At 41.8% G+C, this 20,872-nt stretch overlaps 1 protein-coding gene across 1 annotated transcript in view; it reads left to right on the top strand.

Moving 5' to 3' along the window:
- The window catches only part of LOC126474601 (uncharacterized), a 692,800-nt gene extending 673,948 nt beyond the window's left edge, over positions 1-18,852 (top strand). Inside the window, exons 12-14 of the mRNA XM_050102077.1 lie at positions 3,889-4,001; positions 15,963-16,033; positions 18,788-18,852. Of these exons, the coding sequence (XP_049958034.1) occupies positions 3,889-4,001; positions 15,963-16,033; positions 18,788-18,852 (249 nt within the window). The remainder of the gene's footprint in view (positions 1-3,888; positions 4,002-15,962; positions 16,034-18,787) is intronic.
- Positions 18,853-20,872: the final 2,020 nt, after the last annotated feature.

The following is a 20,872-nucleotide window of genomic DNA, read 5'->3' as shown; positions in this document are numbered from 1 at the left end:
TGAAGAACCTGAAATTGCAAACAACTGAAAATAGACAACTAATATTCTTCGAAAATAGACGCACGAAGTTTCAAGAACCGGACTTAAGTCGGAATTATGCTATATGCTATAGTACAACGGTTATGCGGAAACTAAGGAACGATCGGTTGCGAAATGGAAACCACAATGAAAATCCGATGGAGTTTTGCACGGGTGTCTTGGGCAGTATCTCTAGTATGCCCGTCGATCGCGTTACGTCGTTCTTTTTAGTTCTGAGCACACAGGGAGCACATAAGATGCCTAGAACAGTAGTGTCTCCCGCCAAGACGAGGGCCTGCTGAGAAATTTCGCCTCAAGCTATGCAACCAACATTGTACAGGGTGGTCCATTGATAGTGACAGGGACAAATATCTCACGAAAGAAGCATCAAACGAAAATACTACGAACAACAAAACTCGTCTAGCTTGAAGAGGGAAACCAGATGGCTCTATGGTTGGCCCGCTAGATGGGTCAAACGAATATCAACTGTGTCTTTTTAAACAGGAACGCCCATTTTTTATTACATATTCGTGTAGTACGTAGAGAAATATGAATGTTTTAGTTGGACCACTTTTTTCGCTTTGTGATAGATGGCGCTGTAATAGCCACAAACATACGGCTCACAATTTTAGACGAACAGTTGGTAACAGGTAGGTGTTTTAAATTAAAATACAAAACGTAGGTACATTTGAACATTTTATTTCGGTTGTTCCAATGTGATACATGTACCTTTGTGAACTTATCATTTCTGAGAACACATGCTGTTACAGCGTAATTACCTTTAAATACCACATTAATGCAATAAATGCTCAAAATTATGTCCGTCAACCTCAATGCATTTGGCAATACGTGTAACGACATTCCTCCCAACAGCGAGTAGTTCGCCTTCCGTAATTTTCGCACATGCATTTTCAATGCGCTGACGCATGTTGTCAGGCGTTGTCGGTGGATCACGATAGCAAATATTCTTCAACTTTCCCCACAGAAAGAAATCCGGGGACGTCAGATCCGGTGAACGTGCGGGCCACGGTGTGGTGCTTCAACGACCAATCCACCTGTCACGAAATATGCTATTCAATACCGCTTCAACCGTACGCGAGCTATGTGCCGGACATCAATGATGTTGGAAGTACATTGCCATTCTGTCATGCAGTGAAACATCTTGTAGTAACATCGGTAGAACATTACGTAGGAAATCAGCATACATTGCACCATATAGATTGCCATCGATAAAATGGGGGCCAGTTATCCTTCCTCCCATAAGGCCACACCATACATTAACCCGACAAGGTCGGTGATGTTCCACTTGTCGCAGCCATCCTGGATTTTCCGTTGCCCAATAGTGCATATTATGCCAGTTTACGTTACCGCTGTTGGTAAATGACGCTTCATCGCTAAATAGAACGCGTGCAAAAAATCTGTCATCGTTCCGTAATTTCTCTTGTTCCCAGTGGCAGAACTGTACACGACGTTCAAACTCTTCGCCATGCAATTCCAGGTGCATAGAAATATGGTACTGTGGAATCAATGTTGATGCATTCTCAACACCGACGTTTTTGAGATTCCCGATTCTCGCGCAATTTGTCTGCTACTGATGTGCGGATTAGCGACAACAGCACCTAAAACACCTACTTGGGCATCATCGTTTGTTGCAGGTCGTGGTTGACGTTTCACATGTGGGTGAACACTTCCTGTTTCCTTAACTAATGTAACTATCTGGCGAACGGTCCGGACACTTCGATGATGTCGTCCAGGATACCGAGCAGCATACATACCACACGCCGTTGGGCATTTTGATCACAATAGCGATACATCAACACGATATCGACCTTTTCCACAATGGGTAAACGGTCCCCTTTAACACGGGTAATGTATCACGAAGCAAATACCGTCCGCACTGCCGGAATGTAACGTGATACCACGTACTTATATGTTTGTGACTATTACAGCGCTATCTATAACAAAGCAAAAAAGTGGTCCAACTAAAACATTCATATTTCTTTACGTACTACACGAATATGTAATAAAAAATGGAGGTTCCTATTTGAAAGAACGCAGTTGATATCCGTTTGACCTATGGCAGCGCCATCTAGCGGGCCAGCCATAGCGCCATCTGGCTTCCCCCTTCAAGCTAGACAAGTTTCGTTCTTTGTAGTTTTTCCGTTTGACGCTTATTTCGTGAGATATTTGGCCCGGTCACGATCAATGGACCACCCTGTATAATTGTCATGTGCTTTCTTCTTCAAGACAATTCTCAGCCGCACTCTGCAAGGGCAATGAAGATGCTACTGCATCGTTTTCAATTGGAAATGTTAGATTACTCACAATACAGCCCGTAATTGTCTCTCTCTGAGTGTCAGCTCTGCTCACATGAACCACTGGCAATGAAGACGCCGGCTGCTGTGGCCGAGCGGTTCTAGGTGCTTCAGTCCAGAACCACTTGGCTGCTACGGTCGCAGGTTCGAATTCTGCCTCGGGTATGGATGTGTGCCATGTCCTTAGGTTAGTTAGGTTTAAGTATTTCTAAGTCTATGGGACTGATGACCTCAGATGTTAAGTCCCATAGTGCTTATAGCCATTTGAACCAATAAAGACAACATTTTGGCAAAGACAACGAGCTGTAGACCAGCGTAGAGAATTGGCGGAAAGCACTGGCGGCTGGTTTCTTTAACGAGGGTATTGGAAAGTTGGTACAAAACTACGACAAACGTGCAAGTCGGATCGGCGACTAAGGAGATAAGTAGCTGGAAGTTGTAGCTAATTGTTGCAAATAAAACAGTTTTGATTTTCACTGTGGTTTCCATTTCGCAACCTATCGTTCCAAACCTTCCTAATAACCCTCGTATACTATAGTACCCTACCTATTGATGTCATGGGAGTCGCGAATACTAAATTTGACTAATTACAGTGCGCACAGGGGCATCTAAGCAAAAATTATTCTCGCGTTTCACAAGCGAATGGAATCGAAAGAAATCGTAATGTGTTTACAGTGTAAACTACACTACGCCCTGCGCTTCAGTGATTTATAGAGAAAGGTTGTAGATGCTGTACGTTGTACACGCTTGCATTATCCTTGTCTTACTTTCATATATAATTAGCACCGTTGCTGAAACATTATCACTGCACGGAATAAGTTTTTGTATACATCTGTTGCAGAAATATGCCATGGTAAAAGAATGATAATCGCCTAGTTCAGCTGCTTCCACTTCGTTGTTGTCATAAAAGTGCAAGTGCCATCATACTGGACAGTCTCTTCTCTTCAACCATTTCGTCTACGCCCTCCACAATTCCTTAGTCACTCTGAGAGGTGCCCTCTCCCGTCGCCCTTCACCGTGACTATTCTGATATTGCAGTAATATCCTTTCCGCCCTTCTACGAACCACTCACACAGATATTGCTGCGACACGTAAGCAATACAGAAACAAAGCGTCTGCTCAAATCTCACATACCGCAGCGGCTTCCATTCCAAACGTTTTCCTAAACTGGTTAATTACAAATACTTCCCGGCTGGGTCGGAGATTTTCTCCGCTCAGGGACTGTGTGTTGTGTTGTCCTTATCATCGTCATTTCATCCCCATCGACACGCAAGTCGCCGAAGTGACGTCAACTCCAAAGACTTGCACCAGGCTAACGGTCTACCCGACGGGAGACCCTAGCCACACGGCATTTCCATTACAAACACAGTTACTTGTAAATATTGTTATACTCAGCATATACCGAAGAAAATTTTCAGAATTTCATCAACAGAAAAGTCTATCAAGAGATGTCCAGCATAGTGCTGATTACATCATCGCAAAGTTTACAAATATTTTCGTCGTTCGCTTTGTAGATCCGAACGAATCTCAGGTGTACGCATTGCTTTGCCCATAGGTACTGGAGTGGGATGGCGTGTCGCTGGTGGACCGAAGCTTCGAGGAGGTATGCGCCATCATGGACCGTTCCGGAGAATCCGCAGAGCTGCTCGTCGAACACGCCACAGACTTGTGAGTTTGCACCATCATAATACTTCACTCACAAAATTCTGGCTTTTAATAACATGAACGTGCAACAGACCCAACACTCCCGTAAGACTGGTAAATGACACTGATATTTTAAGTAAACAACTCTCTCTGTAGATTTTTATCGTCTGTAATGAGAAAACTTGTGTTTGGTGCAAATTTTTATTTGTGATTCACTGAGTAACCAGGGGATGCAAGAAGACACTAAAGTGCAGCAATTTAGAACTGTTACGTAGCATATAGGCAACAGCCTTGCGCAGTGGATCCACCGGTCCCCGTCAGATCACGGAAGTTAAGCGCTGTCGGGCGTGGCCAGCACTTGGTTAGGTGACCGTCTGGGTCAGCATGCACTGTTACCATTTTTTGGGGCGCACTCAGCCTCGTGATGCCAATTGAGGAACTACTCAACAGAATAATAGCGACTCCAGTCAAACAACACCATCATTATGATGCTGACCACACGCCCCTCCTATCCACATCCTCAGCTGAGAATGACATGGCGGTCGGATGGTCTCGATGGACCACTAGTCGCCTGAAGACAGAGTGCTTGCTACATAGTATATAGCTTCGTAGAAACATCTGTGGGCTCAAAATTTCAACGTTTCTTAGTAGCTCGCAGTTGTATTTGTTGCTTATAACTGTTGGCGTGATTCCGAAAGTGGTAAACTGTATTATATTAGTTACAGATAAGTGACTCAAAAGTAGAGAATTAGCAAAATATCTGTTCTCCTAGTACTGTTTTCATTCTGTGGCTGTAATGATTTTTATAGGATCATGTGCATATTCTCGCTCGAATCATGAATAGCTAAATTTCTCATTTTTGTATTTTTTCATACAGGTAGAATTAAGAAAATCGCCGATACAAGCTTGAATAAGTAGGTTATGTTTTGTTGTTGTTATTTTGTATATTATTACATATTCACTCTCTTAGAAATGCGTCATCCACAACAGTGTTCATTGTAAGCACATTTAAACACGCACAAGTTAAAAAATCCTAATGATTCCATTTGTGCACAACTAAGGAATATTGTTTAGTAGCAGGACTGAAGTGGAATTACATTTGTGTTTCAAACATTAACTTACGATTCTTTCACCATGTTGAGAAACTACTCTCTGTAAAAGTATGAATGCGGCGCCACAAAGTATTTAATCGTTTTAAAAGAATTGCAACGCTTATAAACTATCATTTTCAGAACTTTTTAAAGAAATAACAAGTCAGACTTCGATAACACAGTTCTCTACCATGTGGCACTGTTTAGCTACCTTTTCTTTAATTTATTTCACTATGTTTCGGATATTTGTTTCAAATACTTCTAGGTGTACGACATGTATTACATTGTTGAGAGGAAGCCATATTCCGCTAATAGCTGTAGGTGGAACACGACGTCATTTTGACAATTCATACAGTCTGCGCACTCATTTTACAAGAAGTTAATGTAATATATCCGTGTACTGTAAGTCACTAAATAATGTCTTTTAAATGAAAAGAGATATAAAATCGCAAGGAACAGAATCAATAGAGAGGAAACATAAGCAAGAGAAGAATAACTCAAGTGTACATCTCAAGTGTAGGTAAAGTAAAAAAAGAATACAAAGACAAAGTGTACAAATCAGACAAAAGACAAAAGGAATAGAAGCAGAACACTTATGAATGGAAATAATAATAGATTGGATAATGATGATGATGATGAAAATGCTAGAAGATAGAAACAGTACCTAGGAAAAGAGTATAGCGGAGAAGAAGTGTCTCAAAACACTATTGAGGATGAAACAGAGGTAAATGCAAATAACTTGGGTGAACCTATCTTGGAAAAAGGGTTTTCAGTTAGCTCCGAAGAAACTGAAAAATAGCAATTTCCTGTTACGACAACATTCCAGCTGAACTCGTTAGGTAAGGAGGACTTCAAACGAAAATTGTTATGTTTAACGTCGCATGCAGTATGCATGAACAGGGGAAGCTGATCCCAGATTCAGAGAAATATTTGTTGATACTCATTCTCTAGACAAGAAACGCCAGAAAATTTGAAAATTTTAGAACTCTGAGTCTAGTAATTCATGCTTCTAAATGGTAACCACAGTTGTCCTAAACGGCATATAGCACAAAGCTGAAGCTACAAATCCCTGAAAATGAGTCTCAATTCCGCAAAACAAAAAAAAAAAAAAAAACAAAAAACAGTACAAAGAAGTAGCTCTAAATTCAGCTGCACAGAAACAACTAGTACTAGCTACATACACTCCTGGAAATGGAAAAAAGAACACATTGACACCGGTGTGTCAGACCCACCATACTTGCTCCGGACACTGCGAGAGGGCTGTACAAGCAATGATCACACGCACGGCACAGCGGACACACCAGGAACCGCGGTGTTGGCCGTCGAATGGCGCTAGCTGCGCAGCATTTGTGCACCGCCGCCGTCAGTGTCAGCCAGTTTGCCGTGGCATACGGAGCTCCATCGCAGTCTTTAACACTGGTAGCATGCCGCGACAGCGTGGACGTGAACCGTATGTGCAGTTGACGGACTTTGAGCGAGGGCGTATAGTGGGCATGCGGGAGGCCGGGTGGACGTACCGCCGAATTGCTCAACACGTGGGGCGTGAGGTCTCCACAGTACATCGATGTTGTCGCCAGTGGTCGGCGGAAGGTGCACGTGCCCGTCCACCTGGGACCGGACCGCAGCGACACACGGATGCACGCCAAGACCGTAGGATCCTACGCAGTGCCGTAGGGGACCGCACCGCCACTTCCCAGCAAATTAGGGACACTGTTGCTCCTGGGGTATCGGCGAGGACCATTCGCAACCGTCTCCATGAAGCTGGGCTACGGTCCCGCATACCGTTAGGCCGTCTTCCGCTCACGCCCCAACATCGTGTAGCCCGCCTCCAGTGGTGTCGCGACAGGCGTGAATGGAGGGACGAATGGAGACGTGTCGTCTTTAGCGATGAGAGTCGCTTCTGCCTTGGTGCCAATGATGGTCGTATGCGTGTTTGGCGCCGTGCAGGTGAGCGCCACAATCAGGACTGCATACGACCGAGGCACACAGGGCCAACACCCGGCATCATGGTGTGGGGAGCGATCTCCTACACTGGCCGTACACCACTGGTGATCGTCGAGGGGACACTGAATAGTGCACGGTACATCCAAACCGTCATCGAACCCATCGTTCTACCATTCCTAGACCGGCAAGGGAACTTGCTGTTCCAACAGGACAATGCACGTCCGCATGTATCCCGTGCCACCCAACGTGCTCTAGAAGGTGTAAGTCAACTACCCTGGCCAGCAAGATCTCCGGATCTGTCCCCCATTGAACATGTTTGGGACTGGATGAAGCGTCGTATCACGCGGTCTGCACGTCCAGCACGAACGCTGTTCCAACTGAGGCGCCAGGTGGAAATGGCATGGCAAACCGTTCCACAGGACTACATCCAGCATCTCTACGATCGTCTCCATGGGAGCCTGCATTGCTGCGAAAGGTGGATATACACTGTACTAGTGCCGACATTGTGCATGCTCTGTTGCCTGTGTCTATGTGCCTGTGGTTCTGTCAGTGTGATCATGTGATGTATCTGACCCCAGGAATGTGTCAATAAAGTTTCCCCTTCCTGGGACAATGAATTCACGGTGTTCTTATTTCAATTTCCAGGAGTGTACATTGCTCTCATAGACGTAATAGAAGCCTTCAATAACTAACATGGAGCAAAATGTTTGAAGACTTGAAAAAAGTCGAAACAGACAGTAGTGAACGATGAGACAGCTGTTACTGTTGGAAAAATAAACCAAGAAGTGCCGATACGAAGAAGTGTTCGAGACAAGGTTGTAAATTATCACTGATTACAGTTAACCTCTAAATATAAGGGACATTCAAATGAAAACGAGACCATAGAAAAAGGTGAGTAAGCCTTTTATTATTTCAAAAGTAATCACAATAACTTAATACATTTATCCAACTATGAGATAAGATGATCAATGCCTTCATGGAGAAATGTCTGTGGTTGCCTACGGAACGATTGTAGGCTGACATGCACCTCTTCTTTTGTAGTCTGTCTTCCTCAGTTGCGTGTAATATTACGGTATATTGATAATTTATTGACCGTCTGACAGCAACTGAATGACACACAATAAGGGGGAAACGCGTATGTCACTAAAATTGTGTTTCATTCAGTTGCTGTCAGATGGTCCATAAAGTAAACATTATCAATATGCCGTAATAATGCACCTCTTGGTCCGAAGCAAATTGACGGCCACCAGTGTCTTTCTCCAAGGCTCTAAATATATGGAAATCGAATGGGGAGAGATCGGGAATGCAAGGAGCATGTTTAAAGGCCTTCTCACATTTGCCAAGATTATTTCAAGAACGCTGCAGTAGTTTCCCTTAGAAGTCCTTACACATCCTCCATACAGTACCGATCTCTCCCCATACTATTTCCATATTTTTCAAGCCTTGAAGAATGACACTGATGGCCGTCAATTTGCTTCGGACTAAGAGGAGCACGCCTGGGTACAATCATGTTTCCGTAAGCCATCCGAAACATTTTTCCCATGGAGGCATTGGCCTCCTTGTGTCTCAGTGGGATTAATGATTATGGCTGTTACGGCGATCACTTCTGAAATAATTAATATTCACTTACTTTATTTCCATCTGTCTCGTTTTCATTTTTGTGTCCCTTATGAAAAAGGTACTTAGACAAGACAAGGTGTCCTAATACAGGTCAAAGAACGGATGTTTTAAGCTATGCACATGATGTACCTGCATAGATGAAAGTGCAGAAGACCTTAAAGCAATGCTAATTATGAGGAAGAAAGTAGTATGAAAATAAATATGTCCAAAACAAAAATTATGGTATGTGATAGAGAATAGAAATAAAGTCCGATCTTACGTAGGAGCTACTTGAGCAAGTTATTTCTGTTACTCATTCATTAAGAAAGATCAGCAGGGATGGATGGAACAAGGGAGAAGTCAGAAGCAGAATTTTTCAAGCAAGAACTGTCCTCAAAAACAAGTAAAATATCTTCACTTCAAAAAGCAGGTAAAGGTTTTTGAAAGCAGTCTTACATGTTTTGCCTGTGAAGCCAGGACTCTGGGAACTGAGGAATACAAGAGCCTAAATTCTTTTGCGATGTGGTGTTATAAACGCACGCTTAAAACAAAGTGGACTGACACTGTTAGAGACGAACAGGTCTTCAACACAGAAAGTGAGAAGAGAAGCCTGTGGAGATGCAGTCAAAAGTATAGTACAGCTTACTGCCTCTCTAATGAGACACGAGGGACTTCCGAGCAACTTAATAGAGCAGTATGTTAATGAAAATAGAGCTACAGGAACATTACGATTGAGCCGGCCGCTGTGGCCGAGCGGTTCTGGGCGAGGTACCACGCGACCGCTACGGTCGCAGGTTCGAATCCTGCCTCGGGCATGGACTTGTGTGTTGTCCTTAGGTTAGTTAGGTTTAAGTAGTTCTAAGTTCTAGGGGACTGATGACCTCAGATGTTAAGTCCCATAAGGCTCAGAGCCATTTGAAGACTACGATTATGATACACAGACCAAATTATGCTCACATGAAATTTAATACCTACCGAAAAATAAATATGAAATTCGAAAGACTGAAGACAAGAGATCTGCAGAAAATTTCACTGGTGCAAATCAACCCTCGGATTGATTTCCAAAAAAGAACAGCGGAGTTTGATGATGACTGTCCGCTTCCACTTCCTCAGTAACATGTCTGCAGCCATACATGAGAGTCCCTTAAAAAGTAAGTTATGCATCATGATAGCAGGCCAACTAACTTTCAATAACTGCAGTGACCAAGACCCCTGGCGCTATTTTTAAAAATAGCCACCAGGTCCTTGTCAGAACGTTCTACCAATGTTTTAGTACGTCGGTGATAGAAATCCACTCGTTGGTCAAGGAGCCATTCGAAAACCTGTGTGAAAGTCCTAAACGTTGCAAATCTTTCATCCCCAGATGTTCTTCCAGACTGTCGAAAATACGGCAGGCTTTGGTACTGAAGATCTCATACATCCTTCATGCAGTTAATAAACAAGATTTTTTATTTGTTTATAAAGACAAACCTGCATCCTTTCTACACTGAATAGCCAAATAAACTGGTAAATTTGCCTAATATCGTGTAGGGCCCCCGCGAGCATGCAGAAGTGCCGCAACACGACGTGGCATGGACTCGACTAATGTCGGAAGTAGTGCTGGAGCAAATTGACACCATGAATCCTGCAGGGCTGTCCATAAATCCGTAAGAGTACGAGGTGGTGGATATCTCTTCTGAACAGCACGTTACAAGGCATCACAAATATGCTCAATAATGTTGCTGTTTGGGGAATTCGGTGGCCAGCGGAAGTATTTAAACTCAGAAGAGTGTCCCTGGAGCCACTCTGCAGCAATTCCAGACGTTTGGGATGTCGTATTGTCCTGCTGGAATTGCTCAAGACCGCTGGAATGCACAATAGACATGAATGGATGCAGGTGATCAGAAAGGACGCTTACGTAATTGTCACAGTCGTATCCAGACGTATCAGGCGTCGCATATCACTCCAACTGTACACGCTCCACAACATTGCAGAGCCTCCACTAGCTTGAACGATCCCCTCCTAACATGCAGGGTCCATTGATTCATGAGATTGTCTCCATCTGCTCGATACAATTTGAAACGAGACTCGTCCGACCAGGCAACAAGTTTCCATTCATCAACAGTCCAGTGAGGATACTGACAGGCCCAGGCCAGGCGTAAAAGTTTGTGTCGTGCAGTCATCAAGGGTACATGAGTGGGCCTTCGGCTCCAAAAGCCCATATCGATGATGTTTCGTTGAATGGTTCGCACGCTGATACTTGTTGATGGCCCAGCACTGAAATCTCCAGCAATTTGCAGAAGGTTTCCACTGCTGTCACGTTGAACGATTCTATTCAGTCGTCTTCGTTCCCGTGCTTGCAGGATCTTTTTCAGGCCGCAGCGATGTCAGAGATTTGATGTTTTATGGTATTCCTGATATTCACGGTACACTCGTGAAAGGGTCGTACGGGAGAATCCCCATTTCAATGCTACCTCGGAGATGCTGTGTCCCATCGCTCTTGCGCCGACTATAACACTGTGTAAAAACTCAGTTAAATCTTGATAACCTGCCATTGTAGCAGCACTACCGATCTAACAGCTGCGCCAGACACATATTGTCTTGGATTGACGTTTCCGACAGCAACGCCATATTGTATCTTTTAAATATCTCTGTATTTGAATGCGCATGCCTATACCGGCTCTTTTGGAGCTTCAGTGCATATACATATAAGGCAAGCAGCCTTGAAACACGCGAAGCAGTACTGGTCCTACGACCTATCTTAGAATATAGGTTAAAGAAAGGCTAACGTAGGTTTCAAGCATTTGTAGACTTAGAGAAATCTTTTGACAGTGTTGACTTGAATAAACCCTTTGAAACTCTGAAAGTAGCAGGGGTAAAATACAGGGAGCGAAAGGCTGTTTATCATTTGTACAGAAACCCGACGGTAGTTATAGGAGTCGAGGGGCACGAAAGGGACGGACTGTTTGAGAAGGGAGTGAGACAGGGTAGTAGCCTACCCCTGATGTTATTCAATCTGTACATTGAGCAAGCAGTCAGGGAAACCAAAAAAAAAAAAATTTGTAGAAGGAGTTAAAGTTCAGGGAGAAGATATGCCTACTTGGAGGTTAGCCGACGATGTAATTCTGTCAGAGACAGCAAACGACTTGGAATGCGGATTGAATAGAGCGTACTATTTCTTAAGAGGAAGATATACTGTAAGATGAACATAAACGAAAGTAATATAGGGGTAACAGAATGCAACTGAATTAAATCAGGTGATGCTGAGGGAATTAGATTAGGAAATGAGATACTTAAAGTAGTAGAAGAGTTTTGCTATTAGGGCAGCAAAGTAACTTCTCATGGTCAAAGGAGAGAGTAAATGAAAGGCAATGGCAATGGCAAGAAAAGCGTTTCTGAAGAAGAGAATTTTGTTAACATCGAAAACAGACCTAAGTCTTAGGAAGTCTTTTCTGAAGGTTTTGTCTGGAATTTATGGAACTTAAATGGACGATAAACAGTTTAGACAAGGAGGGCATATAAGCTTTTGAAATATTGTGTTGCAGAAGAATGTTGTAGATTAGGTGAGTAGATCACATAACTAATGAGGAGATAATGGGTAGAATTCGTGAGACAAGAAATTTCTTTCACAGCTGGACTAAAAGAAGGGATCGGTTGATCGGACACATTCTGAGACATAAGGGATGATAAATTTAGCACTGGTGGGAAGTGTTTGGGTGTAAAAACGGTAGATGGAGATGGAGAATTGACCACAGAAAGCAAATTCAGAAGGATGTAGGTTGCAGTAGTTATTAGAAGATGAAGAGGCTTGTACAGGATAGAGTAGCGCGGAGAGCTCCGTCGAACCAGTCTTTGGACTGAAGACGAGAACAACAACATTCCTTATACTAGTCTGTTAAATTTCTTATAGGGGACGCACATCCAATATCAGCTCAAATTTCAGCTTAGAATAGCTATTCGTACTGTTCGCCTTGTATGGCTGGAATGATCTTATATTTTTATTTTAAATTAAATTCTACTACAGTAAGAAATTCGAAATATTTAACCTTTGTAAGTTAACCCTGTGGGGACTGTAAAAATGATTGAGAATGAAGTAAAATTTAGTACAACTTTTATTTTTCAAAAGAAAAAACAGACATAAATTATGCTAAATAATTTTTGATTGAATACCGTAAGCAACTAACAGGTAGTTTAAGACCACAATGGACAAGGATCCTCTGTGGCAGAAGTGAGTCAAGTACTCTGGCCTTAAAATGTGGATAACGCAATCTGAATTGATCTGACGCTGAGCAGATTTTGATTGGTCAAATCTACTGTAGTTTCACTATACAGGTGCAGCTGAGAGCAAGTGGTGATTGAGATCGGTACGCCCTGACAATGACGGAGCGGCGGTAGCTTACGCTGTTTGCTTCGTGAGGCGATCTAACTTGCAGCTGGCGAGATGGGTATGGTGGAAGTGAGACGTAAGGCAGCACCTGTGAATCGATCGCGGCCATGAAAGAAATGCCAAAATCTCATGGTCTAGCGGTCAGGCAGACGGATCGCAGTTCACTCTCTACCAGAGCTCTGAAATCACGGTAGATTTCTGTGTGTGACTCACCTGTTCACTGGTCTTACCAAGACCGATTTGCCTCTCTTATACGACAGTGTGCACAAGGGTACCAAATGTCAAGACTGGTAAATCAAAAACGAATAAGTGTGCCCTCAGCAAATGAGTAGTCCGAGATGTTTGAAGTCACACCATCGGTACACTAAGAACTTCACGCTCCCCAGTCTAAACTATTCACGAGTAAAGTCAGTCTTAGGACAGGTCCCAAGTACCGACCACACATGCCAGAGCTTCGACCAGAAGTGCTCTTACCAAGCCAAAGTCCTGCACCCAAGTGCCTCGCACTTCTCCAGAAAAAAAAAAAAATCCGTTTTCCCACAAAGTGCACAAACGACACCACCTTCACCCCGTCTTGAGCCAATCTCAGGGCTCTAGAAGCGCTAAATATCCCCTCCCAAACAACAGCACAAACTCATGTCAAACCAGGGCAAGAGTTAAGAAACCTGCGTCTCTGGAAAATAATTAAACCGTCAATTACTGGTTTTTTAAAGTTTTTGTGGTGGGGGAAGATGATTTTCTACAAAGTGCTGTCGCTTCCCATGCCAACAAGTGAACAGATACAATCTTAAAGAGATTATCTAAATCGCCTGTGCCTTGGAGCTTGTTAGTCCTAGCTATGAGGTGTAATAAAGATTCTGTTTCTAGACATTTCTCAGACGCTGAAGTTTCTTACACAACCGAGCAGCCGATGGAAGTGGTTCACAGGCCTATTTGCAGTATCGGCAAACATGAAAACTTGTGAATTTTTATTACGCATGGTTCTGCACACAATACCTGATTTACGACTACTGTGTAGACACGCTCCTTGAGTCCGTCGCCCCCAGCCCAGCGTTCCGCTTGTGCTGCTACAGGTAGCTTGGCATTGTTCTGCTGGAGACCTGTCTCAAGGAGGGGCTGCCCTGACTGCCCTGTATGGCTGTGGGCCCATCCGGCACGATTTACCGACGTATGGGCTTGCCGGTAATTGCTTTCAACGCCAAACATGCTGTTTCTACGAGCTAAGAACCATAAAAATACCTCATGCTTTTAGCGCCCTACCAGGCTCCATCAACATCTGCTCAGGTCTTTAACTTTCTACAGTCTCGCTCAAGGTGCATCAGGTTGTAATAAAATCTTTAATAATTGCCTGTTTGCGGAAAATGAGTGAGTAACTTGTCCTCTCTCAACCTGAACATGGAATTTCCAGGAAATATTGTTCTAATATTGGAAGGCTCAGTATTATGAAGTATCCTTCCTGAGCAGAATGTCTAACATGACAGATTCTTATCACAATATCTTTGACATATGACAGTGACTAAAACCTACAACTACAATAATGCTTAACAGGAGATGGACATTCCAATAAATGTAAGTGGACAAACATTTCCACTCTTAATATGGGTTATGGTGAAGGGAGAGTACTGTATTTTGGAAGACTTTTCATGCTTTCCCCTGTAGCCAGCCCTGTAATCGAAGTTTAATATACTTTCTTGTTCCATTTTTAAAAGATGGCATTCACTTTTTATGCGATGCTTTCTGTTTTATAAATTTACAACAAATACCCCAGAAGATTAGGCTTTTATAAACTGAAAACATGTTCAAAGATACAATGTGGTCACATGCCTAGGAAAAATATTCTATAGGAGTTTTAAAGCGTTGCTGTCGAGTAAATCTTGCTGTTACTATTCTGTTACACACCAGTAATCAGTAACTGAAATCAAGCAGAAGTACCTTCAAAAGTGAGCTACAAGTTAAACGTATTTTGAAAAATAGGCTTTTAGATACAACTCAGATTTCCATTTTAAAGATTGTTATGACATTAACGGAACGCAGTTAGTTCACGAGTTCCGTGGTATAAGAGCTCCTTCTGTTTCAAATTGCAAGACAGTGCACGACTGATGAAATAATGTTTAATCGTCTACATGTTATACAACTAATTTCAAAACATATAGACTTTTACTTGCCATAAAATTCAGTAACTGAAGAATTAACAATATATCCAAATAGGTTTAATATATTATATAACACATTATAGAACTCCAAATTTACAAGTGCTTCACAAAACACAACCTTATTTCTGGCACAACAAAAACTGTAGAAAATGGCGGAAAGTGCTTATGGCGGTCTCAAGAGCGAATGCCTTCATCTGATTCTAAAATCATTCCCTAGACTGAAATACCGACAGAAAACATCTTGTGGTCCTAAATACCCAATCCTGTATGTACCATACCCTCCTTACTATTAGCTGTCACCCGTGCTGTAAATATGTTCTCTGTGAAGGGGTCTGGGAACTTTGTTGAACCAAATAATAAGCCCAGTGCGAAATCATATGGTTTTGAACGACAGGAGAAAAGTTAAAGGTTCGATGAAAATCACATCATTATAGACGGAGCACTTTTAGTTCAGTTGGACAATAATGAGGTAAGGAAAAAAACATGACTTTCTGAATAAAGCGTCGCGGCTTTCGCACGATCTCAATTAGAGAAACGGCGTTTACAATCAGGATGTCTGCACGATCATTGAACCCTGATCGTCCCAAATAGGACTCAAGTTGCCTAACTAAAGCAACAGCTCGCTGTGTTCCTGTTTTCAGCTCCCAGGGCTCAGGCCAATCTATGACCTGGACACATCATACTATGTACCATGTTGTTTACTTGTCACATTTCTTTGGTTTAAGTAACAACTTTCTATCACCGTGCTTCCCTGTATGATATTTTCGTAATGTTGTTAGACAACTGCTCTGACACTGAAATATGAAAAATTAGAAGGTTTTTTCTGTTTCAGTCGCATGTGTGACTTGCTGGACGAGCCGATTGCTAGAAAACCAGCTTCTGAGTCACTGGGGTCGCAGCTTGGTAAGTGGGTCTTATGTCTGTGGTACATCACGGAGTTATTTTAATTCTCTCTAATTAGAATTTGAGTAGATGGCAGGTATTTTCAAGCGACTCCGTATGTGTAGTTATTATTCACGACAGATTAGAACACAGTTTGAATACTTAACCCTAATCTGACTGGAAGGTATTGTTTTAATGTCTTACCTGCCTCTAAATTATTATAAACCCTCTGTTGAAGAGATGTGAACTCTCATGTAGTTGTAACAAGCTGTAAATGGTACTACCTGTTCTTTTCAGTGACTTTGCACTTAACTGAATAATCCTTAACCAAGGCCTAGAACTGTTCCAGAGATCAGTCAAGACATAATTTGCGATGTGTTGTAGCTAGTAATCGAATATATTTACATTTCGTATAACCTAGTGAGACTGATTTCCAAACGTATCGTGTAGTTTAGGCAGTATTAAAATCTACAAAATGCACCCAATTAATGGGAACTATAGTGTATGGGTAAGTATTACAGACGAAAGAACTGGTATGATACGCACCTGCCAATCAGGTGTCACATGACTCTTCAGGAAATTAATTCTCTTCAATGTTATTGCAGTAATAGATAACTTCTGAACTAATGGATAAGATAGAAGGTTTGTCGTTAGCTGTATTTAATATGAGCATTAAATTCTCGGCTGGAGTAACTGCTGTTCCGAGTTAGGTGTAATACGTCACATACTTGTTCTCTATAATTAGTTTGAAATCTCTTTAAAGACCATCACTTATGTAAATTGACATATTTTCTGAACTGGAACTGTGGCAATAAGAACGCGGTAGACCATATTATATTTTAACACATAATTATTTTTATTGCTACAAATCGTACAAATATCTTTGTATTAAGACGACTGTAGTCTACCAGAAAGTAAGAATGAGTGGGTTTTTAAAATGACGGTAATTAATTTCATATTATTCTTTAGTAATCAACGAGTCATGGCAGTGTTGGGAAGGATTCATATTGCGCGCCATCGTTTCCTCTGTACTGTTACGTAAACTCTGGCCCAAACCAGAGGTAACGCGAATTTTCTAATATTTCGTTAAGTTATATGTTACAAAACGTCTGTCTCTTGGAACAGAATATCGGAAATTGTAACACTGACATTTCTGGTCGACTGTTACTGCAAGGAAAAAAGATAATTTGCCATATGCTATGTTCTGTATTGCTTATTATGCGGTGTAACTGCTGAATTATTAGACGATCAAAAATGGGAGTTGAGTCTAACTGACCGCGACTGTACTTGGAGCAAGAATAATGGAAACTGACAGAGGATGGATAGCAACATAACTTACATTGACCACAACACTTTCCAAACCTCTGAGACAGTAAGCAGTTATGTGCCTTAATCATTCTGTTATGTTTTCACTATCTTGAAAAATAAACTATCGAAAATAAACTTATATAGTTTCCAACAAGTGTAGTGAACTCTCAAGGAGCAACTTAGTTTGGCCCCTTGAGACATTTCTCTGTACTGTTGTGATCCTATTGTTATATTTGTTTGTCTCCAAGAAATGAGTTACAGCGAAAGTTTATAGTGAAAGTTTAGGTAAGAAGTGCTCCCACTTTGCTTTGAAATGAGCCGTTTCAAATTGCCGATTGTTCTTCGGGCGTGGAACATCTTCAGCAGCCGTGGACCTCAAAGCCACCCGACTAGATAACAACGTAGCATCTGTTATTAGTTTTATCACAAATGATTCAATGCGGATTTCTTCCTTTCTGATGGAATTGTGTAATGGTCGTTATACAATTGTTGTAAACACAAAACATTCATTCCGTAGCGAGTCGTTGTTGTACAATGTAGTAAACGATTGCAACGCTCAATTAATTATCTTGTTTCTTCGTTTTTGTATATCTTGATAGCTATAGTCCGTGTGGCGAAGGAAGTGCCCTGACAGTCAAAGTGGTTGTGCGCGACTGATTCGCGTGCCTGCCACAACTAACCACATCTCTACGGCAAAGCCTCAACGTTGCCGAAGCTCTGTAGAAGGCACTGTTTTGGTCACGTAGCTTCCGCACCACCGTCAGTCTATCCAACTTCGCAGCTGAAAGCTGGCAACAGCGCTGCCACTTGTCAGGGTTCTTCTTTCATCATAATGAGTATAGCTGTATCGTAATGTTCATATATACTGCAATGAATGGCTTGATATAAAGAAAATTTAGCTAATTTAATGCTTACAGAATAATACAATGTTTTATATTAGTCCCACTACAGGGTACTCAGACCGGTGAGTCTTATTCAGTATTTTTTACATGTTGATTATTTTTGGTGAGTTACAAGCACATTTCCCATTGTCAATTTAGAGGTACTGTACTGACAAAGTATCTACAACAAATAAGCATGATATGAAGTGGACCTGCTTTAAGTCCGCTGTAAAGCTATGACAAAATAGGAATTTTCCCAGATGAATTTATGTAGATGTTTCTTATGATTAAAAGCTTTACCAACAGCGAGAAACGTAACAGCTTCAATTATAGTGTATAGTGCTCTAATATGTAACACCCACTTCCGTCCCAGAAAACCGCTAAACACTTTTCTGTATGAGTTCTGTGCAGACAGCAAATCATATGAAATAATAACACGCCTTAAGCTTCGACTGCACACCGTTTTTCAAACTTACCAGTGTTGTAACATGTCTGTCTGCGGCGTGCTCGGTGATGCTTGCACACCGCTGCATTCCTGACAGCAAGACGTATCTTGCGCGCTGAACTTTTGATTTTTGTGTTTCAGAAGGAGACCAGGACAAGACGCCAACCTCACCGACGCGTCGCAAGCTGCCTAAGACCCCGGTATAGACAGTAGCGTAGTTAGCTGGCACACAGCGCACTTTCATAGCTCTCACACACTCAGAGTCGGCCTTTCCCGAGGGAAAGCACTGGCGATGTGCATCTACACGCCCCCACAACACCTCTCGACTCGAGTGCACCAGCATTACAGTCTTTCAATATTTTTCTTAGCTGTTTCATAAGTTTTATAGACTGTTGCCCCCCGCTACAAAAAAAAAAAATGGCAGTTAGAGCACACTCCTCTACTTCCCCTACACGTTTCTTAAGACGTTTACACAATATTTTCACAAAATTCTCTATATCTTATATTTTATGCAAAGTTTGTACAATTGTTTCTTTAATGTGTTCATTAGTCAACATAAAAGTGCAGATGTACCTGTATGTGGAGCTGGCGTGAACAGGCTGTGAGACTGATGCAGAGTCTATATGAAGCACGCGAACATATCTAACGCAGTGCATAATTCTATAGTTTCACAAATGGATATTGCTATTACAGCTTAGCGTATAATTCTTCCACGCACTCAAGCACTTTATCGAGATCTCTCGCAGCAAAGTTCAAGACTCGTCGCACGATAAAACTAACACAAGCACAGTAACCCACTTACGCTGAGTAAAGACAACACCACTTCTGGCTGAGATTACTGTGTGACAGAATGGGAAATTTGTCGCTGTTTGTGCTCTATCCGACAAAGATTTTCCACAAGGAATTTATCACGCACATTAATCTCGAAACTTTCGCTACACACTGTGGTATATATCACAGTAACATTGATACAGGTTTATGTAGTTTCTTGACTGAATCCGTCACCTGCTTACCTATTGGGTACCACGAAAGACATTCGGAAGTAGAGTATACCTTACAATTTCGGTTTCAAAATTTATGATGATCGTTCGGAAAATGTGACAGTGATACATGTAAGTAATAGCATTAACCTGCTGCTTAATTTTAAAGTAATTTTTGCGATTATAAATAATTAACAATTCGCGAACATTATGTGTGTGTTAAGAAGTACTCAGGGAGAAATGCTGTAAAACACATGATGTATGAAAATGGGGGCAAAAAACTCAGAATCTCATTGCTAGTAGGAAAAAGAAATTTTTAAGTTCACATGCTTTTAATGTGGGATAGAATCGCTGCTGTTCACAACATCTTATGGTTTCACTGATTTCCTGCAATGTCTTCATGCTGTCTTTGTAGACCTGGTTCTGAGTCGTGATCTGTTACGAACTGCAGCTATTTGTTACCGCTGTTTACATTAGTATGTGCCGCGCTTACCCTTCGTAGTCACCTTGTTCATCATCTTTTTAATTCAGCTTCCAAAGAAGCAATGTCTACAGCGGTACATTAATCTACTGGTTAAGTTGTTCAGATGCTGATGATTTCTGTAGATTTGTTCAAGTGTTCACTTAATATCTTCGTATTACTTACATGCATCGTATGTCAATAGACTTTTCACAAGAACACCCCTCGAATTCAAATCCACGAGCATAGTGTGAGCTAACTTCGGAGAATCAGGGATCATAGAAAACACGTTTGTTATCTGTTATAAACAACACATATTGCTGAGTATATGATGTATTTGTTGTCATCTCCCGAAGTTTTTGCCTAAAGTAGAAAACCAACCACTATGTTGTATTCCTGCCAGTAAACTTGATGCAGAGACATCTGATAAGTACTACGTATTTAGGAAGACCACCGCCAGCAAGAGTATGAATTAAAAGTTCATTTATTTACCATTATTTGATGCTAAGCGATTCGGTACCATGTCTCGAACCAGGATGTGTGAATACAACTGGCGAATACATTTATACCTTAGACGTTACTTTGTAGAGAATCTTATGGGCCCAGGAAAAGGGGTGTCGACTCTTCAATGGTTTTGTTTCCTGTTACCTCGCCTTACTGAAGTGTATATGTATTGTATACATTCTTTTGCATTTCGGAGTCCTTCTACTGCGCTTTACATTGACGTAATTCTATTAATTACTAGTGCTTTATCTACACATCATCACTGGAACTCCATACACGTAA

This window comes from Schistocerca serialis, chromosome 4, assembly GCF_023864345.2.
Source record: "Schistocerca serialis cubense isolate TAMUIC-IGC-003099 chromosome 4, iqSchSeri2.2, whole genome shotgun sequence".
Lineage (NCBI taxonomy): Eukaryota > Metazoa > Arthropoda > Insecta > Orthoptera > Acrididae > Schistocerca > Schistocerca serialis.
Note: the sequence above shows the minus strand (reverse complement) of the source record. Positions and strands in the feature narration are given on the sequence as shown.